Genomic DNA, 17,008 nt, shown 5'->3' with positions numbered 1-17,008 from the left:
CTCAGCCCAGGTCCCAGGTCCCACCCCTGTGCCCCGGCCTGGCCAAGACCCAAAAGGCCCTGCGCCTAAGTACAGGCAGACACGAGGTGTGGATCAGTCAGAAGAGCTTTACTCAGGCGATGGAGAAGTATAGCTTCCTGGCCCTTCCCGCCAAGGCTCCCACCCTCACATGCTCCTCCTCCAGCCCTGATGGTGGTGGCTGGCATCAGTCCTCCCCGGGATCTGGAGCGTTTGGCTTGCCCTCTGCGCAATTCCACACACCCTCAAGGGGGTCCTTGCGCAGCAGTGCCCTGCGGGTGACGGTGCAGCAGCGGCTCTGAATGGCGCTCAGCGTGGGGCGGGCGGGCACGGTAGGGGGAAGGGTCGCGGCCTGGGAGGTCTCAGGGGAGCCTTGGGCCTCTCCCACTCTAATCTCGCCGTTGGCCTCTCGGTGGAGCCCCGGTCTACTCAGGAGAGCACCCAGGCCCTCTGGTCGCAGCCGCACGGCCGGGAGAAGACCAGAGCGCCTGCCGAACCTGTGAGGAGGGCGGAGTTTGGCCAGCCCTGGATCCTGCCCCGCCCCAAGCTGGGCCCAGCTCCAGCCCCGCCCCCACTCACCTGCACAGCCACCAGCCGCGGTCGGATGTTTCCAGCACGCGCACGCGCGCCCCTGCGGGCACGGACAGTTCATCCTCGTGGCTGCTCTCATAGGCGAGGGCAGTGCAGAATTGGGGCCCTGGGAATGGACGCTCGGGGTCACTTGCAGGGCCACAGAGGCCGGGGTCCCCACTTCGCGGTCTCCCACAGAATCACCTTAAGGCATCGCCCTGGTAATGGATAGCATGCAAACCCACTGGGGCTCCAGCTCACTGTGGGGACCAAGTACGTGCTATGGGGTCACTGCCCCCACCTAGTCGCCCCATGTCCTCCATCTCCTCCATCTGTTAGGTGTTTCCTGTGGCTCAGCTTTGCTGCAGCCTGCCCAGAGATGGCAGGTGGCTTAGGGTGGGGAGGAGGGCACTGGCATACCACCACTCCCTAGGGGTTGTCGCTCTTGGCCCAAGGCTGCTTCCTCCAGGTAGGGAGCAGGAAACCATGCTGTCTGCTGGTCTTCATTTGCCACCAGCCACCAGCCTGTGGGCAAGAGGCGGGCGGGGGTTCAGGTCCCCAAGCCCGCTGAGGTCCCGGAGGCAGGTGGTCGAGTCTGCACAGTCCTGTCCAGCCCTACCTGAGGGGTGTCGCAGCAGCACGTCTAGGGCCTCCTGGGCCCGTGCTTGGAAAGGCCGGCCCTGCGTGTCCAGGGTGCTGAAAGGCTGCAGGCAGCGCAGGCTCTGAGCCTCCAGGCCACGGATGGTGAGGCTGTCCGGTGGGCGGGGCGGGGGCTCTTCAGGGGCAGGCAGGATCACCAGACTGGGAAGGGCAGTGGGTGCAGGCCAGAGGTCACCCCTCACCAGTCCGCCCAGCCTTAGCTCCTGGTAGGTCCCACCACAGGCCTTCCCCACCACCACCAGCACCACCCCCAGCCTCCAAGTTCTTCCACGGGCAGGGAGTTGGGGGCGAGTCAGGCACCTGCCAGGTGGCAGTGTGGGCTCCAGGTCCAGGGGTTGCGGCGCAAAGAAACCGGTGAGCACCGGGCTCCGGGACACGCGCTCCGCCGCCCCCAGCAGCGCCTGCGAGTAGGTCTCCAGCAGCCGCAGGCGCGCCAGGCCGCGGCCGGTGCGCCCCCCGCGCACCAACAGCGAAGCGTCTGCGGGCAAGACAGGAACAGGCTGTGGGACCCCTGCCCCAGGGTTCTCTCCGCGGGGTCGCTGGCGCCCCGCCCCTCCCGGGATCCCTGCCGGCCTCACCGCGAAGCTTGGGGAGAACGCGGTCTGATCTCCGCAGCAGGCCCGCCTCTACCGGGAAGGTTTCCTTGAGGGTCTTCTGAGGGAGAACCGGCGAATCGGTCTCTGAGAGTCCACCGGTTCCCTTGGGGGGGATGGGGTTCCCTTGGGATGGTCGTAGGGGCTGGACGCCCTTGTGGGGGCAAGGGCAAACGCCCAGGCATGGGTCATTGGTGGGTCTCGCTGCCGGGGATTCGGGGTCCCCCAGGCTCACTCACGTGGAGTGTCTTGAACTCATCCCAGCTCCTGCGCACAAAGGTGTCGCTGTCGTCCGACCAGCTCACAGAGAAGGCAAATGTCTGTTGGGAGAAATATTGGAGGGGCTGGGCCAGGAATTCCCTCCTTCCTTGGGGCTGGCAGGTACCCACCCGGTCATACCTGATGCCGCTCTGTCTGCACTAGGGCCAGTGTGCATACCGACACCGGGTGCCGGGGGCCTGCCATCGCTGTGCCTCCCGAGTCACGGACTTGGGCTTCTGGAGCTAGCCAAGGGCGGCGACCCACTGCGAGTGTCCCGCTGCGACCTTGCTCACAGGGGCGAGGGGGACTCCCCAGCACCTGGAAAACTGGAATTCCCCAGGGACGTCCCAGACCTGCCGGGTCTTTGTAGCACTGCCCTGCCCTCCGTCCTTCCCAGCTTCCTCACAGTGCCCAAAGTAGAAGATCTGGGTGGAGGGACAGCATCGCAGGGCTTGGCTGGGGGGGGGGGGGGGGGGTTGGCAGGGGTGAGGCAAGGAGGCGGTGGAGGGTGGGGACTGTAGCTGGAGGCCCTCTGGCCTGAGTCTGCCACCGAAAGGAGGAGGAAAAGAAAGCCATCAAAGTGCCGCCAGGTCTGGCCTACCTCTCCCGCTCTTCCACGCCCTGTGCTTCCGGAACTGGGACTAGGGAGGGCCTCCTCCGGGGCGTGCTCCATGACCTGTCTTTGAACTCACCTGGGAAGTCTGGAAGCAGGGACCCAGTGCTGAGAGCTTTGTGAACGTCGTTTGGCTTAATATTCATATTGGAGGGAGGACCTCTTAATGTTCCCAAATCACAGAGGAGGAAATTTGTATTCAATGGAGAGTTAATATCAGTTTTTCTGGATGCATTGGGGAGGGGTGGGAGTGACTTGGGGCAGGACAAAGAGGGTCCATCCCTGCAGTCACTGGCACTTGGGTGAGGTGGTGACTAGGACGGTTTTGAGAGCTGCCTCTGCATTTCTGATTTATCACAATTTACTGCAAACACAACCTCTGAAATCAGAGGTGACTGACTGAAGCGAGGAGAAGTTAGGCCCCGGAATCCCCAGACGAGGCGTGCTCACGTGCCCCACATCTCTGAGCTGCTTCCTTACAGGGATGATTTCCAGAGGTCCATCCAGCCCTAGTATATGGTGGCCTTTCCTGCTGTTGGGGCCACCAGCTCTATGTTGGGACTCCAACCCCAAACTGTCCAGGGAGGGGTTAGCCTCTAGGGCAGCCCTCCCAGAAACCACCCTGGCCTTGACAAAGGGCCTTTGTGTATCTGTCCAACCAGCGGCTCTCTCTGAAGCCCTCAAACCTTCCCTGGATTTGGCCCAGGCAATGAACACCTGTGGACACAGGCCTGAACTGCAGGGTGCCTTCAGCCCAGCCGTCACACTCCCCCAAGCTCAGTGGGGGCCGTGCTGAGGGCCCAGCTGGCCTGGCAGGGTCCAGGGTGGGGCAGACTCTTCTCCCCTGGAAGACAGAGGAGAAAAGCTGGGGAAGAGTCGGTTTATTCACAGCCAGGGACCCGGAAGACTGCTGAGACCTCTCCCTGCCCCAACTGAAAACCCCTGCTCCGCAGCACCAGCAACCCTGTTTCCTTTCTATCCCCTCTCCTCAGCCCCCACCCTCACCTCTCCCTTGGACAACTGCCCCCTCCTCCCATGCCCGTGCTCCTCACTAGCTCCCATGAAATCCACTCTCCAGAGGAATCTTTGCAAAATACAAATGGGGGGTGATGAGGTTTTAGGGTAACGGGCGGAGGGGGAGGTCCAGAGCTGACGGCCAAGAAAGAATTCTTAGACGTCTTGGGTGCAAAAAGGCAATTTTATTAAAGCACGGGGACAGGACCCATAGGTAGGAAGAGCTGCACTATAGGTGCGGGGTGACCATTTTACGGAGTTGGGGAGAGGGAGTTACTAGAATGAGATTGTCATATGCTAAAGACTCACAGATTATTGGAGGCCTAGCTATTGTGAAACTAAGGTTGTTTTTTCCTCTAGCAAAGCATTAACGTTAAGACAGTAGTGAGTTCCTGGACTTTAGGCTATTGCAGGATTGCCTTCTTCTGGTAAACTGGTGGAGACTTACCAGTGTAACCATTTTTTTTCCTTTTTGTCCAGAGTGTCCAAGGAATATCACATATCCCACCTGAGGGTGGGGGTGTGCTAGCTTGTGCCTGGCCCCTCAGCCTGCCTCATGCTCCCTCATCAGGGGGCGCCTGAGTGGATCATTCCATTGAGCGTCCGACTCTAGATTTTGGCTCAGGTCATGATACCAGGATTGTGAGGTCAAGTCGCGCTTCGGGCTCCGCACTGAGCGAGGAGCCTGCTTCGGATTCTCCCCCACCCCCCACTGCCTCTCCCTTGCTCTCTTTTTCAAATTAGAAACAAACAAACCAACGCAGAAATGGGATCAGGTCGGGGTAGCCCTGCCCCAAATTGTCCAGCACCTTCCTATGGTCCTTAAAATAAATTCCCAGCTCCGAGGGCAGTTGATGAGGCCCTCCCGTGCTCCTGCCTACCTTTGGGTCTCTCCTCCCACCACCTTCCCCAGGTCCTGTCCCACTTTTCTGCCCTTGCGAGAGTCCAAGACCCTCTCATCTCCAGCCTTGGCCTTGACTGCCCTCCTTAGCCGATTCCTCATCCTTCAGGCCCCTGCCTAAGGGTCACCTCCTCAATGAGGCCTCCCTGACTTACCACGCCCTGTTCATGGTCCCCATGATTTGTAAGTGAACATTTGTTAGTGTGACTCCTTTTTTGTTTTGTTTTTACTTTTTCCGTCTTGACCACTGGACAAGGAGCTGAGGAGGTCAGGGACGGATCTTGTGCCCACCCTGACCAGCGCCTAGATCTGTGGTTGGAACAGATTAGGCACTACACAAATATTTGCATAATGGATGAAAGTAGGTATAGAAGCTGAGACGACTCCCCAGGTGGAAATAACCCCTTCGGGCAGGCTGTAGGATCCGGGCTATTCCTGGCCAGGAGGAGCCCAGAGCCGCGCGCCGCCTTCTTTGCAGGCACAGCCCCGCCCCGCGTTGCCAGGCGCCCGTTGTCGCCCGGAGGGATCCGCGGGACCCAGGCCCTAGCGCGCGCCTCCTCTGTGCGCTCAGGGCACCGTGCCTCGTTGCCATGGCGCCGCGCCTCCCTCCGCTGGGCGCTCCCCGGCTGAGGGCACAGAGCCTGGCCGCGGGCACGCGGGGCGGTCAGAAGAGCGATGGGGGCGTCACGGGCCGGAACACGGACTTCGCCTCGATCGCAGCAGCCTGAGTCCAGCGCGCGGCCGCGACGCGTTTTCCACAACACGCTGCTCTTCTACTGGAGGAAGCGGGAGCGCCGCCACGGACGACGCAAGCCGGGCTCGGGACGCGGATCGAGGCCCAGCGACGCGGCCAGGATCCGGGCTGCTGGCCCTTCGCCCACGCCGACCCGGACCCAAGCCTCGGGCTCTGCAGCCTCTCGGGCGCGATCTTCGGCCCACAGCCCTACCTCCCTGCCGGACCCCGCCCCGACCCCGGGCCCCGCCCCCGCCCCCGCCCCCAGCTCCAGCCCCAGCCCCAGCCTCAGCCCCAGCTCGAGCCCGTCCTCCCAGCCCGCGGCCGAACCCGAGCCTGCGCCCGCGGCGCGCGCGCCCGGGTCCTGTGGCCGCGCCCTGGCGGCGGCGCGCGCGCTGGCCTGGCGGCCGTCTTGGAGGCCCATCTGGAGGCCGAGCTGGCCCGGCAGGCATTGCGCGGGCAATATGGCGGCGCCCGGCGAGCGGGGGCGCTTCTACGGCGGGAACCTCTTCTCGTTTCTGCCCGGCGGCGCGCGCTCCGAGGTGATGGACGACCTAGTGACGGACGCGCGCGGCCGGGGCGCGGGGCGGAGAGATGCCGCTGCCTCGGCCCCGACGCCAGCCCCGGCGCCGACCTCCGATTCTCAGGTCGCCGAGGAGGACACGTCCCGGAGGCGGCCCTGCCGGGCCTGCGTGGACTTCAAGACGTGGATGCGGACGCAGCAGAAGGTGCAGATGCACCCCGGGGCCGCCACCTACCCGCAGAGGCCCGCGAGCCCGGCTGACCCCTAGTCCCGGCCCGCACAAGCACCCGCGCCCTCGGCCCCCACACCTTGCTTGTTCTCGGGCCCCCGCGCTGGTCTCCCAAGGCCCAAGCCGAGGGGCCCCACGGGCCCTATGCCTGACAGACATGTGCCCCGCAGGGTAGGCTGCCCCTAAACCTTGCCCCGAGGGAGGGCCGGCCTTTAGGCTTTCAGCCACACGTGTGCCGGATCGGTGGCCTAGGACTTCTGTCTCAAGACAGTGAGCCTCTGTCTTGGGGCGGGGAAAAGGGGAGTCTTGTCGCCTCCTGGTCCAGGGAGGTGAACTGACCCTTGGTCGATCTCCTCCCGCAGCGGGACAGCAAGTTTAGGGAAGATTGCCCTCCCGATCGCGAGGAACTGGGCCGCCACAGCTGGGCTGTCCTCCACACCCTGGCTGCCTACTACCCCGATCTGCCGACCCCAGAACAGCAGCAAGACATGGCTCAGTTCATACATTTATTTTCCAAGTTTTACCCGTGTGAGGAGTGTGCCGAAGACATAAGGAAGAGGTAAGTTGTGTCCGCCTCATCTGTAGGCAGCAGAGCATCAGCCTGGGCTTGGGGCCCCTAGCTGATGTCATAAAGGGGAGCCTGGACAAGTAGGTGCAGAGGTGACAGAGGGTTTCCCGGAGCAGGGAGCACCAGCAGTGGGCTTTGGATCCACAGAGCCATCTCCTTTCTCCTCAAAGGCCAAGCTGCCCGGGGCTGCTGCTTTCTACAGCCAGAGGCGCCTGGCCAGGCTTCTCTTACAAAGTCTCTTGCTTAGCACTGGAGGCCCGGGCAGGTTAAGGAGTCCACTTTGCCTGACTTCTGGAGCAGGATTGCTGATCTCGAGACCTTGAGTATCCACTGGTTTTGCTTCCTTAGAGTTCCTTTTTCCTCAATGGGGGGCCCAAGAGCTGTTGTTTGGCACCCAGGAGGTGTTTCTGGGCTGAATGTGGGGGCCAGGGCAGCCCTGTGAAGCCTGGGCAGTTGGAACAGGTCCCTTGCTAAGCTGATGCACCGGGGCTCCAGGTGCTAGAAACAGGTTTGGTTTTCGGTTATGCCTTTGTGCTGGCCCCACCCCTTCCACACACTGCCTGGGGCCAGGGATGCTCGGGGAGACTTCTTGATTGTTATGAGGTTGTAAAGTTGCCTGGTTTGTGCCTTAATGTCTTGCTCTGAGCTGTTGTCAGGGTTTGCCAAGCTCCTCAGGAAGGGGGCCCGAGCTGGCCGAGGAGCCCGTCACTGTTGGACACTGCAGGATCAGCCCTGTTCTGGGAGCTCCTGTGTCTCAGCACAAGGGCACTCTGGGTGTAGCTGACAGCAGCACCCCAGCTTTCCTCCCTGGATGGAGCAGGCAAGGAGCTGGAGGGGCAGGGGCAGTGGGGCCACCGCCCGTCCCCATCCTCTACGTGATTCCGCCACACAGGATATGCAGGAACCAGCCAGACACGCGCACCCGGGCGTGCTTCACCCAGTGGCTGTGCCGCCTGCACAATGAAGTGAACCGCAAGCTAGGCAAGCCGGACTTTGACTGCTCGCAAGTGGACGAGCGCTGGCGTGACGGCTGGAAGGATGGGTCCTGCGACTAGACGGTGGCCGGCAGAGCCGTGGGACAGCAGCCTGGGCCTGCGGGCAGCCTGGCCAGAGAGGGGCGGGGCACTCATTAAAGTGCATGGGAGCCACAGCCTGTCGTGTCTCAGTTGGGTGGTCCCCAGACACTGTTCTTGGGGCCCTTTCCCTCTTAGGTCTGGAGTACAAGTGGAGGTGCCTGCCGCAGACACCCTGCTGGCTCCTCCTCGGCTGAGGCCCCGGGGGCTGCCCGTGAAGGAGGCAGGAGCAGTCCAGGCTGTGCCTTCCATTCAGAATGCAGCCTCCATGCCCTGGGGCCCACTTGCCTGCACGAGAAAGTGAAGGGCCTGCCTGGGCTCCCTGTCCTGCTCCTCGAGGCTGGGCCATGGTCTCCCCACCATGTAGCTAGAGACTGCTGCACTGACCGCAGCTCCGTAGGCTGAGTGCTGTCAGTAATTCGGGAAAAGAGGCCTGGGGGCGGAGGCCCCCCCCCCCCCGCCCCCGCTCAGTCCCTACGGGGAGAGCACAGGCAGGCTTCTCTGAGGCTCCACTAGTGCTGCTGCCCGCCTCCTGTCCAGCACTTACCTGTACCAGGCCTGACGCAGGCGTGTGGGGCCAGCCTCAGCTTGAGACCAAAATAAAATGATGGAGAGGTGACCAAGGGCCTGGCTTCGGTGTGTTCTGTGCTGGGACTTGCGGCGAGGGACGGGGCCTGTCCGCACCGCCCTGGGCAGCTGCTTCCTTCTGTCCAAGTTCTGCTCAGAGGAGGGCAAGGTCCCAGGGCAAGAGCAGCCCAGGAAGCCCCAGGAACAGCACTGGAGCCGAGGGCAGGTCAGAGGTGAGTGGGAGGTCAGACGGCACCGAGTCTTCAAGGTCCCGGCAAGGACTTTGTGTCAACACCCACCTACCTCCCGTGATGGGGAGGTCTCAGAGGATTTGGAGCCAGGGAATGGCAAGATGAGTTCCCAAAGGTTCCTCTGGCTGCGGATCTGGGCTGAGGCAGGTGTGGGTGAGAGCAGGGAGGGCAGGCATGTGACCGCGGAGAGGCAGGCTTGCCCCAGGGTAGCAGTAGAGCCAAGAGAAAGGAGCCAGAGTGGACCGTGGAGTTTGGTCCCCAGCAGCTGGGAGGATGAAGTTGCTCTGGGTATCAATGCCCTGGAGAAGGCTGTGGGTGGAGCAGGCTTGGCGTCTTCCAGGATCCGCTCCCAGGCGTGGCCCCCAGCCGGAATGGACCAGTAACAAGCAGCCCCATCCCTGGGGTCCTAATGCCCTGGTCATCTCTGTGCTCATGGCATCTTGGCAGAGGCGTGGCAGAAGCAGAGCCTTTGGCATGGCTTCCTCAGCGTCTTCCCCCAACCAGCACCACAGGGGTGCTGGCTTCGGCAGGGCCTCCCCAGAGAGGACAGTGGCGCAAAGGAATCGGAGGCAGGGAGCAGCCAGCAGAGAAGTCGCGCCGCTTTCCTCCTCTGGGTGGACTTTTCCCTGCACGTGGCTTATTTCTAGCCTCCCAAGTCACCTGCTAGTTGGGGAGCCGGCTGGCCTCTCTAGGGATGCTGTGGTTGGCTCAGGAACACACCGCCTGGATGTTCCCTTTTCCCATAACTCTGGCTTCCTGGAGGCTCCCCCCGCCCCCAAATCCAGGCGAAGGCAAGTGGGACTATAGTTCAAGGGGAGGTTCTGGCTTGAGCTGTCACAGCACACAGACCAAGGGAGTGAGCTGAGAGGGAGGAGAAAAGCCCCAGGACCATGCCCTGGGACCCCCAAGGTTCAAAGGTCACGGGAGGTCACAGGTTGGACAAGAGGAGAGAACCCCAAAAGGGTGATGAGAAAGGGCTCACGAAATAGGAACGTGAGGAGAGGGCGACACCTGGAAGCATGGGGTGGGGACATCTGAATTGTCCCTGGGACTAAAGGGAGCAATACCAGGGGGCATCCGGACAGGAAGGGGGTCAGGAGTAGAGGTTTGCTTTTCAGGCCCAAGAAAGCAGCCTGTTGGGATGCTGACGCAAATGGTCACACAAAAGGGGCAAACAGATGGTGCTCAGGACAGACCAGGAGCTGTTGCTGACAGATGAGGGTGACCGACCAGATGCACAGTGGAATGGACCACGAGTCTCACCGGCGACACTTCTGGCCATGCCTGCCTTGGGATGGCTTCCACACTGGGATGGGACCAGGCATCACTGTGCACACGGACAGCACAGCAAGGACCCTCTGAGCACCAGTCACTTTCTGATGTGATGAGGGAACTCAACCAGCTGCCTGTGTGTGATCTGAAAAATGGGGGGGGGGGGGTTCTGATAGTCCCTGCCTCCCACCATTGTGGTGCCACACCTGGCACTGTAAATGATCCAGAGATGCCAACGTTTCCTATCGATGCCCAAGCCACAAACACAGCAGTTGTCCTGGACCCTGCCAGGCTGGCCAAGAAAAACGGGAGGAGGGGACCCTGTCTAACTTGGGCTCGGGGATCTGCACAAGGGACCCGGTGGGGACCCCAGCCTGTCCAAAGTCTCCATCTCATGTTTTTCCCACCCTGTGGCCCCAAACTAAACATGTCAGCCTCAAGTGCTTGGGGAGACCCAGGAGTGTGATGGGCTCACTGGGGACCCTTGGAATGACAGCCTCCAGCCACCGAAAAGGAGCAGAAATGTCCCCCAAGCCCCACCCATGCTGGCCTGTGGGCTCTGTCCTCCTTGATAAGTGCCTCTGCGCGGCAGAGGCCGTTCTCTCTCCCTGTCAGGGAGGTTAGGACCTTCCGAAGGAGAAGCTAAGATGCAACTGTGTGGGTTCATAGGAAGGGCCCAGTAATTTCTCTCTGGTCTGCGGGGAACCAGGGACGGGGAGTCGGGTTCCCCTTCCCTGAGGGCTGGCTGGGGAAGACGCTGGAGCCCTAGCGGGTTACCCTTCACTCGCCAAAGAGCTCAGCTCAGAGGGGCGGGGTCAGGTTCGTCTGTCCCTTCCCCTGGCTGCGGGAAAGGCTGAGCCCAGCGTCTCCCTCCCCTGCTGACTCCCGACTTCACCCGTGAGGGGCGGTTCGGACCCCTAGCCCCTGCTCCAGACGCGGGCTGGGCGGGTGGTCTGCATCTCAGCGCGGGGTCTAGCAGGTGACTGTAGGGGGTGGGTCGGTGGGCGGGGCGGAGGCAGGGGCGGGCTCCAGCCCGGCGCGCGGACCAGTTGGCGGGGGGCACCGGCTCGGCCCCGCCCCGCGCGTCCCCGCCGCGGCCGGCGCGCGCTCCCGGGAGGCGGCGGCAGCAGCGGCAGCGCCAGCAGCATCGGCAGCACACCCGGGCGGCCTCGGGCGGGGCCGGCTGGACGGACAGACAGACAGAGGGCGCCGGGGGCGCACGTCCCTCCTGGGCCAGCCATGGAGGGAGCCTCGTTCGGCGCGGGCCGCGCGGGGGCCGCCCTGGACCCCGTGAGCTTCGCCCGGCGGCCCCAGACCCTACTGCGGGTCGCGTCCTGGGTGAGTGGCCCCCGCCCCGGTCCCCGATCCCGCCTCGCCTCGCCTCGCATCCCTCGTCCTTTCCCGCTGCCCCTAGCCCCTCGCCCCCATCCTTGTCCCCGCGGGCCCCTCCCCCGCCGGCCGCAGGTTGGGGTGACGTCACCGGGCTGGGCGCGCCCACCTGCGGGAGGGGGAGGGGCCGGCGGCAACCGCCGGGGACCTTGAGAGGTCACCGCCCGCCGCCCCCATCCTCCAATTCCTCCTTAGGTCTAACTCTGTCCCCTACCTTAGCCCTCGCTCCGTTTTTCTTGTTCTCACGACCTGGAAGCGGGCACAGGGGCGGGGACGGGATTGGGCTCGAGCGCTCCATCTCAGCACGAGGAGGGGGCTGTGGGAGCCAAGTGTATCAGGCAGAGCTTCCGCCCGCTTCTCCCCCACACACATCCTCCAGCCTCCTTCGAAGGGAACTGGCCCTTTCCCAGGCCCCCCAGTTGCAATTGTGAGTGTGGGGGTGCTCTGGGATCCCTCTGGGTGGGGCAGCAAGAAGGGGCTCTGCACTAGAAGGACTTCCTGGGGGTGGTGTGGGAGGGGCAGATTTGGGCACAGCCTCGCCCAGTGGGGCATCCCTAGAGGGGGCGTCCTGCTTCCCCCTCGAACGCCTCCAGGCAGGAAAGATGGAGAGGTGGGGTGACTATATGGGTTTTGTGTAGCCGCTGGCACTTGGTGCCAGCTGCACCTGCCCGCTTGTCTTCAAGGAGAGCGATGCCCAGGGTGGGCTGACTTGGGGCAGACCAGGATAGGACCCCTGTATCCTAGTGCCAGCTCTGGTGCGACTTGTGGACCACCCTGGGGGCACATATCCATACCCCACACCTCGGTTTCCCTCCGGACTTCATCTCAAGGAGCTGGCGAAGGAAAGGAGAGAAATGAAGTTGAAACTGAAGGTCTGTTTTTAGAAACACAGCGCTGCCCAGAGCTAAAACAGCAGCATCAGGTTTAAAATGACTGTGGTCCACGGGTGCCTGGCTGGCTCAGTCGGTAGAGCATGTGACTCAGGGTCGTGAGTTCAAGCCCCACATTGGCTGTGGAGCCTACCTTAAAAAAAAAAAAATAAATAAATAAATAAAATAAATAAATAAAGTAAAATGACTATGGTCCGCTGCCACCTGCCTTCCAGCCTTTGTGGGCACGGGATGCTGTGGTTTGACTGAAACCCGAAGGTTAATAGTATCGCCTTTTGAGCCGGAACACTTATGGTGCCAATAATCAGTCACATGGGGCTGTCATCCCTTGGGTGCCCACCAAGTGCAGCACGGCAGGTGGGCATTATTTCTCTGGCCCCAATACTCCATGAGCTGCACCTGTTACTGTATTTGGCATGTTAAGAAGCAGGGCCACACAGCTCCCGGATGCTGAGGGTGGGTTCTAGGCAGGGCCTGGATGTCAGCCGTGCAACTGTCCCTCCGCGGCTTCCCTGTGCGGTCTGGCCCCTCTCTTCACACCTGCTTCCCACAGCGCCACCCGCTGGAGCCTGGGAATCACTGATCCAGGTGAAGGCTCCTGTTCCTACAGTCTGGAGTGTAGGGGCCCTGCGGTGCTGATGACCCAGTTTGAATGTCAGCCCCATCTTTTATCAGCCAAGTGACTTCACTAATTGGAGCCCCAATTTTCCCATCTATAAAGGGGATAAGAACAATGGCCCCCTTGTGGTTTGCAGGGAGGATTCTATGAGGAATCCATGTAAAGTCACGGTTTTAAGCATAGTGCCTGAGCATAGTAGATGCTCACTAAATGGTACATGTCCATAATTTCTAAAAATGTTTTTATTTATTTTGAGAGAGAGAGAGAGACAGAGTGCGAGTGGGGAGGGGAAAAGAGAGAGGGAGACACAGAATCTGAAGCAGGCTCCAGGCGCTTAGCTGTCAGCACACAGCCCGAGGCGGGGCTTGAACCCATGAACTGTGGGATCGTGACCTGAGCTGAAGTCGGAGGTTTAACCGACTGAGCCACGCAGGCGCTCCAATGTCCAAAATTTTTAAATACGTGAGGGAGGTATTAAGGGAAGGGTGCCCGAAGATCCCATCCACAGATGGGCCCTGTGCTGCAGGGAGAGGTAGGGACAGGCCCGAGGGCGTGAGCAGTCGCGGTGGGTGACGGGGACATCCGCCTCGGCTGGGAAGGGGGCGCCACCGCAGGGCCCTGAGTGCCCCTGCCCCCTCCCTCCCGCCGCCCGCAGGTGTTCTCCATCGCCGTCTTCGGGCCCATAGTCAACGAGGGCTACGTGAACACCGACAGCGGCCCCGAGCTGCGCTGCGTCTTCAACGGGAACGCGGGCGCCTGCCGCTTCGGCGTCGCTCTCGGCCTGGGGGCCTTCCTTGCCTGCGCCGCCTTCCTGCTGCTCGACGTGCGCTTCCAGCAGATCAGCAGCGTCCGCGACCGCCGCCGCGCGGTGCTGCTGGATCTGGGCTTCTCAGGTGGGCGGGGCCGGGCCGCGGGGCGGGGCTTCGTCCGGGGCGGGGCTTGCCGGCGGTGGGCGGGGCCTCCCGCGCCGGCCTCCCCTGACTCGCGCGCCTGCCCGCAGGGCTCTGGTCCTTCCTGTGGTTCGTGGGCTTCTGCTTCCTCACCAACCAGTGGCAGCGCACGGCGCCCGGGCCCGGCACGCTGCAGGCGGGAGACGCGGCGCGGGCCGCCATCGCCTTCAGCTTCTTCTCCATCCTCAGCTGGGTGAGTGCGGCCGGCGGGGGCCGGGCCGGGGCCGGGGCGGGGCGGGGTCGGTGCTGGCTGACCCCGGGCTCCCCCTCAGGTGGCGCTCACTGTGAAGGCCCTGCAGCGGTTCCGCCTGGGCACGGACATGTCGCTCTTTGCCACCGAACAGCTGGGCGCCGGGGCGGGTCAGGCCTATCCTGGCTACCCGGTGGGCAGCGGCGTGGAGGGCACCGAGACCTACCAGAGCCCTCCCTTCACCGAGACCCTGGACACCAGCCCCAAAGGGTACCAGGTGCCTGCCTACTAGTGGCCGGCAGGCCCCCACCAGGGCTCGGAGGCTGCCACCAAAGCAGGCAGGGTCCAGGGCGTCCTGGGACCTCCCTCAGGTCCTCCTGGCCCAGCGCCAGGGACAGAGGGGGTGGCCACCGTGGGCCATCTGGGGCCAAGAGAGGGTAGCCCCCAGGGTGCCTAGGCTGCCCCTCCCCAGGTTCCCCCTGTCCCCTTAGGCGCTGGCCCCAGGCCCAAGGTCCTGAGGAGGGGACGGTGCGGTCTTGGACGTGTGTCCTCCAACCTCTGGTGAATCAGCCTGGGAGGGGGCCATTCCTCTCCTGAGTCAGCTAGCCCCCGGCTCACCTGTCCACTCTGGGGTCAGGGGTCTAGCTGTCCATAGCTAGGTGCAGGGGCTGCCCCCCAGACATGGGCGCTGTTCCCATCCCATGTCCCTGAGGGTAGTGACGGTCCCTGCTCCTGTTGTGGTGGCTCGCCCCATGGGGCTGTGCGTGCGCTCTGTCTGGAGCCTCCTCCCACTTGCCCTCACAGGCTCGCTAGAGTAGCCTGGTCCTGTTGATGTTGTGATTGTGGTCAAGACCTCGGGCTTCACCTCCTAGTTCCCCGCAAGCAGCCTCACTGTCTGTGGCCCCTGCTCCCATCCCCACCTGCCTTGGCCCGGGAGCCTGCCCACATGTGGGCATTCTGGGCTAGGAAGGCACAACACGGCTCTAGGCCTGGCCACCTGCCCTCTCCCACCCCCTTCAGTAAGACCTTGCGTAAGGGAGGCTTGGGACGCCTGGGTGCCTGGAGACACAAGCCCTCACAAGGAGGGAGGCCCAGAGGCTCCCCATGCCCACAGTGCCCCGGACACGGCCGATCTGTGCAAACCCCTTTACCTTGGCTTCCCGGACCATCCCCTCAGCAAACTGCCCTGCACCCCCATGGTAAGGCACAGCCCAAGGTCGGGGGCCCTCTGCGTAGCTGACGACTCATGCATTGCTCAAAGCCGGCTTTTTACATTATGTCAATACCAAATGCGGCTGCCACATTTCATTCTTACAGACAGACGCCTCCCTCTGGAGTTGCAGTTGAGTGACAGCCCTGTACGTTGTAGCATAGACCAATTATGTGTGGGTATTTAAGTGAACATGTTTACAATTTTTGTATCTATGGATCTTTCTCTCCCTCTTCCCAAAGAACAATCCCTGATGGTGTATTTTCAGTGTCCCCATGTTTCAACTGCAACTTCTTTACAATAAAGACTGTAAGTGAGTTTCCTCGGCACAGTCTCCGAGTCATTTCTACCCCTGCCCCTGCGGGTGCCAGAGGTTGGGATCTGCCCCATCAGCGCCCAGAATCCAGGAAGGGGCAGCAAGGGGAGGTCAGGCTGATGCCCACATTCTGGGGGTCCCTGAGGCCCCCACCACACATCCCTCTGGGTGGCTCAAAGCAGGAGACCCCTCTCTCTCTCTTTTTAATCTAAACTGGTTGTTTGTTTGTTTGTTTGTTTAACGTTTATATCTGAGAGAGACAGACAAGGATGGTTATCCTTTGCGGGTTATCTGTGTTTCCTTTTTGGCAAAAGGTATTATAAGTTGTATTATGTTGAGATGTGGCTTTTTAAAGAATTATCCTGTTTAGTACTTGTGTTATGTGTGTGTGTGTTTTTAAACAACCATTTATTAATCTCCACACAACTCCAATGTGGGGTTGGAACTCACGACCTGAGATGGAGTCACGTGATCTACCAACAGAGCCATTCAGGCGCACCCCAGTGCTTATTAAGCTTTCTATCTTTCTTCAATGCTAAGAAAAGCAGTCATTATTTCTCTGCCTGTGCCCTTCTTTACATGTCTGCCTTCCGTTCCTGGGACCCCACCAGGTGCTCCATGCAGCTTCCAGAGCCACATTCCATGGCCAGCTAACTCCATCTCTGGAGATTTTCCCAGCTTGGTCTTGTTTGCTTTTTTTTTTTTTTTTAATTGTTTTTTAATGTTTATTTTTGACAGAGAGAGAGAGAGACAGAGCATGAGGGGGGAGGGGCAGAGAGAGGGAGGCACAGAATCCGAAGCAGGCTCCAGGCGCCGAGCTGTCAGCACAGAGCCCCACGCAGAGCTCGAACCCATGAACCGTGAGATCATGACCTGAGCCGAAAGTCTGACGCTTCACCGACTCAGCCACCCAGGTGCCCCTCATTTCTTAGATTTCTAATTGTTTGATAACCTTCTGGTTGAGAGAAATGGCCTTGAGAACTGTCTCTGGGGCTGGAATGCCAGCTTGGCCACATCTGAGCAGGGCTGTCTCAGGTAAGTCTCTCAGCTCGTCTGTGCCTCAGCCTCCCCTTCTGTAAGAGGGGAGAATAATTCTGGTCCCAGGAACGGGCTGGGGGTCATGCTAAGGCATACGCAGAGCCCAGAGCAGGGCTTGTCACACGGCAGGCATCACTTAAGCGTTGCCTAGTAAAGACATCTCTGGGGGCACTTGGGTGGCTCATCTGGTTAAGCGTCCAACTTCAGCTCAGGTCGTGACCTCCAAGTTCGTGGGTTTGAGCCCCGCGTTGGGGTCTGTGCTGACAGCTCGGAGCCTGGAGCCGGCTTTGGATTCTGTGTCTCCCTCTCTCTCTGCCCCTCCCCTCCTCACACTCTGTCTCTCAAAAATGAATACATGTTAAAAAAAAAAAAAAAAGAGCTCAGTTCTCACGTAAGGACACTTCCTTTTCTTTATTATTTAAAAAAAAATTTTTTTTTTTTAACGTTTATTTTTGAGACAGAGAGAGACAGAGCATGAACGGGGGAGGGGCAGAGAGAGAGAGAGACACAGAATCAGAAGCAGGTTCCAGCCTCTGAGCCATCAGCCCAGAGCCCGACGC

The 17,008-nt window shown here is 61.3% G+C and overlaps 3 protein-coding genes across 5 annotated transcripts; 2 read left to right on the top strand and 1 right to left on the bottom strand.

Moving 5' to 3' along the window:
- Positions 1 to 55: 55 nt before the first annotated feature.
- Positions 56 to 2,929, bottom strand: NOXO1 (NADPH oxidase organizer 1). The gene is made up of 9 exons (XM_042971321.1): positions 2,795 to 2,929; positions 2,241 to 2,428; positions 2,081 to 2,161; positions 1,827 to 1,902; positions 1,549 to 1,726; positions 1,208 to 1,389; positions 1,009 to 1,113; positions 598 to 715; positions 56 to 515 (listed from the first exon to the last, which is right to left on the bottom strand). Exons 1-9 carry the CDS (start codon positions 2,859 to 2,861, stop codon positions 206 to 208), a joined length of 1,305 nt encoding a protein of 434 aa, XP_042827255.1. The 5' UTR covers positions 2,862 to 2,929; the 3' UTR covers positions 56 to 205.
- A 2,739-nt stretch (positions 2,930 to 5,668) lies between these two features.
- Positions 5,669 to 7,833, top strand: GFER (growth factor, augmenter of liver regeneration). Its single transcript, XM_007098710.3, has 3 exons — positions 5,669 to 6,091; positions 6,478 to 6,674; positions 7,576 to 7,833. Exons 1-3 carry the CDS (start codon positions 5,828 to 5,830, stop codon positions 7,736 to 7,738), a joined length of 624 nt encoding a protein of 207 aa, XP_007098772.2. The 5' UTR covers positions 5,669 to 5,827; the 3' UTR covers positions 7,739 to 7,833.
- A 3,179-nt stretch (positions 7,834 to 11,012) lies between these two features.
- On the top strand, positions 11,013 to 15,421 carry SYNGR3 (synaptogyrin 3). Of its 3 annotated transcripts, none has more exons than XM_042971492.1 (5): positions 11,133 to 11,184; positions 11,919 to 12,107; positions 13,400 to 13,637; positions 13,745 to 13,887; positions 13,967 to 15,421. In XM_042971492.1, exons 2-5 carry the CDS (start codon positions 12,090 to 12,092, stop codon positions 14,174 to 14,176), a joined length of 609 nt encoding a protein of 202 aa, XP_042827426.1. In that variant the 5' UTR covers positions 11,133 to 11,184; positions 11,919 to 12,089; the 3' UTR covers positions 14,177 to 15,421. The 3 variants fall into 3 exon arrangements, with proteins under 3 accessions (XP_042827424.1, XP_042827426.1, XP_042827425.1); XM_042971491.1 differs by lacking the exon at positions 11,133 to 11,184 and adding an exon at positions 11,432 to 11,662; XM_042971490.1 differs by lacking the exon at positions 11,919 to 12,107 and having other exon boundaries at positions 11,013 to 11,184.
- Positions 15,422 to 17,008: the final 1,587 nt, after the last annotated feature.

The sequence above is a fragment of the Panthera tigris genome, chromosome E3 (assembly GCF_018350195.1).
Source record: "Panthera tigris isolate Pti1 chromosome E3, P.tigris_Pti1_mat1.1, whole genome shotgun sequence".
NCBI classification, from domain to species: Eukaryota; Metazoa; Chordata; class Mammalia; order Carnivora; family Felidae; genus Panthera; species Panthera tigris.
The sequence above is the reverse complement of the archived record's forward strand: the minus strand, read 5'-3'. Positions and strand labels throughout refer to the sequence as shown.